The sequence below is a fragment of the Echinops telfairi genome, unplaced genomic scaffold (assembly GCF_000313985.2).
Source record: "Echinops telfairi isolate 266 unplaced genomic scaffold, ASM31398v2 ScPeMD7_1713;HRSCAF=2227, whole genome shotgun sequence".
Lineage (NCBI taxonomy): Eukaryota > Metazoa > Chordata > Mammalia > Afrosoricida > Tenrecidae > Echinops > Echinops telfairi.
The window spans coordinates 21029208-21038442 of NW_022105611.1; the positions used below are offsets into that span (position 1 = coordinate 21029208).

The following is a 9235-nucleotide window of genomic DNA, read 5'->3' on the forward strand; positions in this document are numbered from 1 at the left end:
CTGGACATTTGGCTGTGGTGTGAGTGCCTCCCTCACTGGGCGCTGTCCTCCAGGCAGGGGCTGGTGTGTGGACCCAGCCCAGCGGGGCACGGGGCCAGCCGGAGAGATGTTGCGCATGCCTTCAGTGAGGCTGTGTCCAATGGGGTGTGCCTGGGCTCCCTAGGGGCAGTGCATCTTGCTTGGAGGGAATGTGGATTTGGGCCTGTGGGTCAGGGAGGGCAACTCCTTCTGCCAAGATGCAGTCCAGAACTCAGGCCCGAGCCTGCTCCAGGCCCCTGGGGAAGGCAGATTGACTGGTCAGCTGGAGACAGGACAAGCTTCCAGCAGAGCTCTAATCCTACTCTGGAGAGCAATCTTCCAAAACGCAAGTCTGCTCAGTCTCCCCTGGCGCACCACTCTTCCCCGGCTCGGCAAACAAGGCCCTGCCATCCCCACCAGACCCAGAGCTGGCCGTGCCCTTTAGACCTCTGAAGCCACACACATGCTGCTCAGCCCAGAAGCTGGTGTTCTGAACTCAACCCCACTCCTTTGCACCCCCAAACTCGGGACTCCATCAAATGCCCACTCTGGTTACAGCTTAACAGTCACTTCCTCCAGGCAGCCCTCCAGAGCCACCAGCTGAGGGTGGCTGTCATGTGGCTGTCATGCTCAGGTCAGGGGTGTGCGGTTCCTTGCAGAGGTCTGTTTCCCTGCAGCGTGGGGGTGAGGGGGTGAGGGGTGGTAAACTTCCAAGGCCCTCTGGACCCCTCCCCCAGGGTTGGCCCAGAGTAGACGCTCAATAAACCTCAGTTAATGAGTTGCTGACTCCCCGAGGCCGAAGCCACACGGGGAGATCTTCTGGGTGGTGGTGGTGGTGATGGGTGATGGGTCCGCCCCACAGCACCTTGGATTTAGAGTGAGAGGGAAGGAAAGCTAGCAAGTCCGTGGGAGCACTGCCGGCCCAGAACCTCTCCCAAGGGGAGAGCAGGGCAGCGCTCCGTTACCACGCTGGCTGCTCTGTAGAACCACCTGAGAAGTCAAACAGACAGATGCTGGCACCGTGCACCCAGGGGGCTGATGACCTCACCACACGGTCACCTGTATGATGCACGGATGGGGAGGCTGTCTGTCCCCCCGCGGGGTCTCACGAGCCCCTTCTGTTTTAGGAGAGCATCTATATCTACCTGCTGGATGGAGAGTCCCGGCTGGTGTGTGAGGACCCTCCGCACGAGCTGCCCCAGGAGGGGAAAGTCCGGTAAGCCCCTCGCCCCACCCCCTGAACAGCTGAGGGTTTGCAGGGCTGGGTAGTGCTGCTCGGTCATCCAGGCCCCAGCATTCCTGCCTGAGGGCTGCCCGTGGCCTGGCAGCTGACCCTGAGGATAGGAGAGAGAAGCAGTGCCTGCCTTTGGCTTGGGGCCGTGGTCGGATCCAGGAAGTGCCACCTGGAGGCTTACTCCCCAGAGTTCCGAGTTTGGGTGGGTGGCATCTTCCTGGGTGCGGTCACAGAGCGATGGTTGGAGCAACAGCGTTTACTGGTTAGAAGCCAGAACTGCCTGAGAGGCTGGGCCTGGAATCACCCAATGTCAGACCTGACAAGAGCCTGTGGCTGGAGCCCCTGTTGTCTTCCAACAGGGAAGCCAGAGGCTGGGTGCTGCTGAGGGTTCAGGGACCGGACTACCTGGGTTCAAGTCCTAGTGCTTTGTAGCTGAGCTGTCTTAGCCTTGGGCAAGTTCCTCAGCTATGCTGAGCCTCCGGTTTCTTGTTAGTTAAAATACCGGCAACAGTTCTTATCTCAAGGGTTGTTGGAAGCATCACGTGGGTTCAGCACACAGCATTGAAACAGAGCCTGTGTTCAGTAGGGTCCATGGCGGTGCAATGGTTAAGGTCTTCACTCCCAACTAAAGGGACAGCTGTTTGAACTCGCCGGTCCCCCCACAGGCAGAGAGACCTGGCAGTCTACTCCCATACAGGTGCAACCTCCCAAACAGACCCCTACAGGGTTTCCCAGGTGGTCAATTCTTATGGAAGCAGACTGCTTTCTCCCTTGGCACACAAAGATGGCAGCCTAGCAGGCTCTAGGAGGCAGCTCTACTCTGCCCTACAGAGCTGCTCGGGCTTAGAGTCAACGTGCCAAGACACAGCAACCACCACCACCACCACCGCCATAGTTTGGTACTATCATGACAGAATGTCTGAGTCACTGGTTTTAATATCAAGGGCTCTGCACCCCACAGCCCTCTGATATCCCCAAACTCTCCTTTTCCAGATGGGCCAACGTCTATTCAGATTGGTTCAAAGTTGCATAGTTGGTGTGAGGCAGAGCCTCGTCTGGGACATGAGTCCCCTGGGTCCTGACTGGGAGGGAAAGAGAAACACTCAGATGGGAAAGTGTTGGAGCGCAGGGGTGCTGGTCATGAGGGTGGCCCGGGAGGATACAACCACTGGCTGCCCAGGGACGGAGGCTCTGGGAGCTGAGGGCACAGTGAGTACCACCGGGAGGGGTGGGGGGGTTGGCACTTTCCCACCCTGTGAGGCAGGCTGTCCGGACAGCTGAGCAGCACCGTGATGTGGCACGTTGGGCAGCAGGATAAAGGAGTGCAGTGGTATGGCAGCTAAGTGCTCGGCTGTTAACTACAAGGTCGGGGGTTCAAATGAACCCAGTGGCTCCATGAGAGAGAGCCAGACCCGGTCACCTGCCAGTCAATGCCCAGGGAGCTGTGCTATCCCGCTGTCCACGGGGTTTTCCAGGGGTTGGATCGATGCAACAGCACCAGAGTGTAGGCTGGGCAAGGTGCTCACCTCTCCCGGAAGCCACCCACGGAGAGTGTTCTTGCTCGTGGATGCTGGGCTTGTGGTAGGAATGCCCCTCCTGGCACTTTGGGACCCTGGATTCTAGATCGCTGGTCTCAAATCCCTGCTCTTCCCAATAGAAATGGTTGGTGCCTCTCAGATAGCTCGGAGCCCTGCCCCTCCTGCTCTCTCGCTTGATTCCCTGAGCGGGCATGTGGATGGGTGATGGGCTCCCTTTCAGCGTCTCCTGATCACTCTTCCCTGTGAGGACCACGGGAACCAAGCCCATCACTGCCCCTCTTGGGCCTCCACTGCCAGAGCCAGGAGCCCTTCAGACTCTTAAGGGGAAACACGTTGGAGTTCCAGCACCCCACCCCTAATCCTAAAGCACTTTGCTTCATATCGACTGGCCCTCTCGCGATGGCTCCCTGGAGCAGCTGGGGCAGGAGAGCAGCCTGCAGGGTTGGCCCCGCCTTTGGTCCTGGCAGATACTCCTGGGTGATGCCACAGGCCATGGGGTGCAGGCAGAGTGAGGGTGAACTGGAGGCACCTTTGAGGTGGGGGGTGGGGGTTCAGCCTCTTCATCAGCAGCAATTTCAGCCGTCTCCAGGCCCCCAGCCTCTTCAGACTCATGAAAGACTCTGGAAAAGGCATAGAAAAAGCAATTAAGAGTGAATGTTGAAACGCAATTAGCCTAGAGCTCTGTGGCGTGGGGAGAGGCCCAAGCCTGCTGAGAGTAAGGGCTACGAGACTCCAGGAGGCTGAGGAGGGCCTGCAGGCTCCAGAGGAGAGGCAGGGAGCTGTCTGGCACAGAGATCAGAGTTCCTTTGGGCGGGCAAAGATCCGGGATGTGGCTCGGTTGGCTCTGCCTGCCCACCCCACAGCTGCGGCTGGGGATTGCTGGGACTAGGGCTTGGGAGCCTTGGGGGGTTGGAACCTGTTCTCTTGGAGAGTCCAGCAGATGCAGAGCTTGAGACCTTGGCGTGTGGAAGAGGTGAGAGCCCTGGAATAGAGGTCAGAGAGGGCCTAGCTCTACTTGCTCTCATGGTTTAAAGGCGCCTCGTTGGTGCAGTGGTTAAGTGCTACCCAGTTCCAGGGTGGAAAGACCCCCGGTCTCCTCGCCCCATTAAAACTGACTTGACAACACCTAAGACCACCAGGAGGAGCCCTGGTAGCATAGTGGTCACGCATTGGGCTGCTAACTGCAAGGTTTGCCGTTCAAAACCACCGGCCGCTCCCCAGGAGAAAGATGTGGCTTTTGACTCCCTCCAAGAGTTACAGTTTTGGAAACCCACAGGGGCAGCTCTACCCGGCTCCATGGGGTCGCTCTGAGTCAGAACTGACTTGGTGGCGGTGAGGGTGGTTTTGGGCTTTAACGCCGCCCTGAGCTTGGGTGAGCTCGGACATGTCAAGTGCACAGCTCATTGCCAGGGGGCCTTGGTGGAGATGAGCTCAGCGGGAGGCCTGGGAAAACGGACTTCCGCCTTGGACTCCCTGTTTCTATCAGACCAGCGAGCTGTTTGCAGGGTCCTCCCAGTGGTGACCTCTGTGCTCAGGGTGTTGGGGTGCGGGGGTGCTCCCCCAGAAGAGCGGAGGTGGGGGCTCTGGCAAGTAGTAGCAGCAGGTACCCAATGAAGTCCGGGTGACAAAGATGGGGAAGGCCCCAGGGGAAGCGACAGAGAATGGACTGAGAGGACAAGCAGGGTGGAGATGGACCACAGTGAGAGTGAAGAGGGTCCTGGCAGCACCCAGCCCCCCTCTCACTGCCCCACTCCCAGATGCCAGCTGTCAGGCCCGAGGAGTTAGGCTTCCCTGCCTCCTTGTGCAGGCTCCTGCAGGCTCCTGCAGTCTCTCCCTCAAGAGCCCTTTCCGGCTCCATCTCAGTCTCCGCCAATCCACATGTTACTTCTCTGAGGCCCAGCCCTCCTCCAAGCCCCGCTACTCTGTCACCAAAGAGGTGCCTGTGGTCAGAGCAGGCGTCCAGGTGGGGATGGGTCTGCCCACGCTTGGCCCTGGCCTCTGGGCTTCTGCATAGGAGGTGGGAAGGGGAGCCCCGGGAGCCGGGACAGCATGGACACACTCCCAGTCCCACACAATCGATTGCTCTGGGCCTCCAGTCCCCTTCTAGAAAGGTCTTGTCGGAGGTGGGTGGAAGGGTGTCTCAGGGCTGGAGAGGATTGGAGGCGGCTGCCTGGAGGAAGGGTCTTCCTGGCGGTGCCCCCCACCTTGCTCTCCTAGCCTCTTTTGATTCCCCAGCTCTGCCGCCTTCTTCCTACGGTGCCTTCTGCCATCTCAGAGCTCCTGATTCCGGGCTGCTGAGAGCTGCTGCAGAATCTCAGCCTTTCAGCTGCACCTGAGAACTGACCCCCGCCCCTGCATCCCCTCGGCTGCTGCTTGGGGGGCCCAGGGCCCAACTTTGAGAAAGTTATTCTTTAGAGCTGGCCTGGTTTCCACTCACTGCAATGTCTGTCTGTCCCTCTGGCTTGTCTCGGGGGACCCAGGGCACAGTGTGTTCCCCTGTCTGGATTCTCACATTCTGGGAGAGGGAGAGGATAGAGGGTCCCGGCCTGTCTTTGAAAGGGGGAGGATCTCAGGGTGGGGACAGGGCTTAATGAGGGGGTGGGGCCCCAGCAAAGCTGGTTTGAGAGCAGGATGTGGGCCTCAGAGAGCAGCCTGGAGGCCTGGGCACTTAGCTCCTTCCAGGACATCACCCAGATTACAGACAGCCTTTCCCTCCACCCATTCTCCACTGAACAAATAGTTGTTAAAGGGACGGAGCCGTCATAAAACCCACGCCTGTTCCTGTCTTCCATCTCTGCCCATCTGTCTTTATCTTCATCGGGCCCTAGATGACCACCTAGGCACCTGGGTCTTCAGCTGGGACAGCTGGCTCTGGGGGGTGGAGCCCCACCCCTCCCAGCACTAGCCTGGAAGGCAAGACCCAGGCCAGAAAAATGAGGAGGGAGGGGAGGTGGCAGGGAGGGACTCTGAATTGAGAGAGAGCCACCAGGGGGTCTGAGCAGTGCAGGGCCCTACCCTCACGTGTGGGAGCTAAGGCTTGGGCTGAGAACACCCTGTCTGGGGGACAGCAGTTTGGGAGAGGCTGGGGAAGGAGGGAAGGGGAGGAGAGGAAGTTCTGAGAGGGGCCTTGCCTGACACCCTACTGTGCAGGGCCTGGGAGGGCAGGTTGTGGAGCAAGGTGCCAAGGGGAGGGCTTCTTAAGGCTGAGACCCCATAGCAGCCTCAGCACTTGGCTGGGGGCTCTGGGCCCTGCTCAGCCTCATCTGCCCAGTGTGTCCCTCTTCTGTCCGGCTCTGAAGGCAGGAGGGGAGCAGCCCGTCAGGGTGTGTGGGCCAGTGTGCGTTTCCAGCCTCAAATGGCCCTGTGTAGTGAGAGGCTTGCCTGTGACCCCCCTTTGCCTCTCCCCCCTCCTGCCCCCACTCCCAGTCCCTCCCTCGGGGCAGCCCAGCTCCTCAGGTACCTGGCCTCTCTCCAGCCTCGCTCTCTGCTGCCCAGCCACACTGGCCTCCTCATGGCTTGACTGTCCAGCAGACACACCACTCTCCCCTCCCCCCAACCTTAAGACTTCTGGACATCTGAATAGAAAGCTTGCACTTGCTCTGTTGGGGAGGAGGAGGGTCTTCAGGGTCCCCTTGCAGGGGGCAGGAGGCAGGGGAGAGACACAGAGGTGACTCCAACCAGAGGAAAGGGCAGTTGAGGAACAGGAACAAATCGACAGTAATTTATGGCCTAGCCAAATGGGACCCAGTGGGTGGGCGTGTCACTCGGGGGTGGGGTGGGGACAGTGAGTTCAGAATGACCTGGGTTGCCTTTGGAGGTACCTGTGGGGTTGGGTAGGAGGGGGACAAGAGGATGGGGTCCGGCAGGGGAGGCCTCTAGGGCACCTTGGGTTGATCGAAGCAGAGGAGGAAGTTTTGCACAAAACCAAAAAAATCGGACGATAAATTCCTCCTTAAGTTCCCCCAGGAAAGAGGGGTGGGGAGTGGGGAGTCAGAGGTCCCCGGGGTGATGCTGAAGTGCTCACTAGGAGCAGCACTACCCTGTGGATTCCTCACAACCAGGTGGTCTGAGGCTAAGTGGTTCGATGGGGTCTCGAGGGGGTCTTGGCTGAGGGTCACCAAGGCCAGCCTCAGCCCTCAGCTGTCACCAGTGCATTCCTGGGGAAGTGTGGCTTCTGTGGTCTTCCTGCTACCCTCGGTCCCTAGTCTTCCTAGGGTGACAGGCAGCAAGAGCTGAACCCCAGCATTCCAGGAGTTGTGAAGGGCCAGCCTTGAAGGTGGGGGGTGGGGGTGTTCCATGAGCAGGTCTGATTCCGGCTACTGTGTGACTCCGAATGAGATACTCAGCCTCTTGCGTCCTCAGTTTCCCTAATGGGTGTGGCCTCCTGATTTGGAGAGTTGCAGCCCACCCCCTCTCTCCTCGGTGCCCCCTCATGCTGGCATTTTGTCCCAGCACCGTATGTTCCCCACTCCTCCCCTACCCTCCTCCCTCCCCGGTCCAGGCCAGGCAGTTCCTGCAAAGCCAATTAAGTGGCGGCCCTGTGAGGGATGAGGGACCTGGGAGAATTCATCATCAGGGAGTGACATTTGGTGAACGTCCACACACATAATTAAGCAGGAAGGACGAGAGATCGGGGTTGAAGATAGTTGTGATGGGGGCAGAGAGGAACTCCTTGTTCCCACTCCAGCCCGCCCTGCCTTGGTCCCCGCTTCTCATCACCACCACGCACGCACGCATGCACCCGCCTTTGGCCTCCTAGGCACTCAGGCCAGCCGCCCTCAGCTCTCTGAGAAGGTTTGAGTGGTAAAGAGTATGGGCCTTGGTGCCAAGTGCCTGGGTTCAAAGTCTGGCTGTACCCAGGTTATTTAGCTTGTGTGACCGTGGATGGGTTACTTAGCCTCTCTGTGCCCGCTTTCTCCCTCTGGAAATGGAGATGGTGAGAATACCGGATTGCCAGGTTTGACGGGAGTCCCGAGTTAATCTCCGTAAATTGCTTAGATGAACTCTCATACCCGCCCCCATACTTAACACCCCAAGTTGCGCTATAATTCTTTCCTAGAGGTGGCTATAGTAGTTAGAATTTCTGACTGGCTGGAGTGGGGGCAGGCTGGCTGGAGCCCTTGCCCTTACTTGCTTGGCTCTGGCTGTTGCTTGGGGATCTTGCCCGAGCCTTGCCTGGGCCTTTCCGGGTGGCCCTGGCCACTTGGCCCTCCCTGGGTCCAACCTGCAGCAGGTGAACTTGTCCAGACCGTCCCAGAGGTTGCAGGATCCAGCCTACTATGTGGCCACAGTCCTGGGCCTGCTCCTCTTCAGTGCATGGTCTGAGAGGTGGGGTGTCCTTTTTCCAGAGAGGCTGTGACCTCCCGGAAACGGCTGGCCTGCCATGGACTGGGACCCTTGGACTTGCCAGGGAAGCCCTTGGCCAAGCTGGTGGCTCCATTGGCCCCCAACACCCAAGGTAAGAGCTGGGAGCTGGGCAGCGGCAGGGAGGGATTGTGGCCGGGGTCCCCAAGTCATGTCTGTTTGTTCCCTCTGCCTTTATCTCGCCGTCTCCTTGTTTCTTTTGCTGTGTGTCTCTGGCAACCCCTCCAGCTAATTCTCTTTCTCTCTCTCGTGTGCTACTGACTTCTCTGAGCCTCGGTGTCCTGATCCGTAAATTGAGAATGAGAGTACTGATTGAGGGAACGCTTCCAGGAGGATCAAAGGAGACCGTGAATGTTTGGGGCTTGGTCCCTCCCAGGGCTCAGTTCCCAGTGGCCACCGCTCCCACATGCCCGTGTCTGTTCCGGGCTAGATGAGGGGTCGTTGCCATGCTGTCTCTGTCACCATCTTTGTGTTTCTCTCTCTTCTTCTCCAAGCCCTCTGTGTGCCACGCCTCCCCTCTGCCTCGTGTCTCAGTCTCTCTAGGTCTCTGTCCTCTGTCTCCATGTGGAAAGTGCACAAGACGGGGAGTCAGGAGACCTGACTTGCTGTGTGATCTGGGGCAAGTCACTTCCCCTTTCTGGACCTCACTTGGCTAATCTGTGAAATCAGGGTGCTCAGCCTCGCCTACCGGCCTCCCTCCCAGGGCTGCTGGGAGGAGCATGGGGTGTTTGCGAGTGAGGGGGCATCCCGCCCCTCTGTGCAGGGGCTGTTGCCACCTCAGGAGCCCTCTCTCTGGGTCTCTGGGTCTCTCTGTGCCTTGGTCCCAGCCTCTCTTTGTGCGTCTTCGTCTCTCTTTTGGGTCCGGCTCGGTCTCTGAGCCCTGCTGGCCGCGCAGGACCACCTCCTTGCCCTCTCCCCCTCAGTGCTGGTCGTACCGCTGGTGGACAAGGAGGCCGGGACTGTGGCTGCCACCATCTTGGTAAGAGCCTGCCCCGGGCTGCAGGGCAGTGGTGGGGAGGGGGAGGGAAGCATGCACAGAGCCTGTCTGGTGTGTGTGTGTGTGTGTGTGTGTGTGTGTGTG

At 59.2% G+C, this 9235-nt stretch overlaps 1 protein-coding gene across 2 annotated transcripts in view; it reads left to right on the forward strand.

Annotated features, from left to right (window-relative positions):
- The window catches only part of PDE2A (phosphodiesterase 2A), a 101892-nt gene that overhangs the window by 70602 nt on the left and 22055 nt on the right, over positions 1 to 9235 (forward strand). For both annotated transcript variants that reach the window (XM_004708800.2, XM_045293113.1), the window contains 3 exons: positions 1146 to 1234; positions 8139 to 8248; positions 9078 to 9133. In XM_004708800.2, coding sequence (XP_004708857.1) covers positions 1146 to 1234; positions 8139 to 8248; positions 9078 to 9133 — 255 coding nt within the window. The remainder of the gene's footprint in view (positions 1 to 1145; positions 1235 to 8138; positions 8249 to 9077; positions 9134 to 9235) is intronic.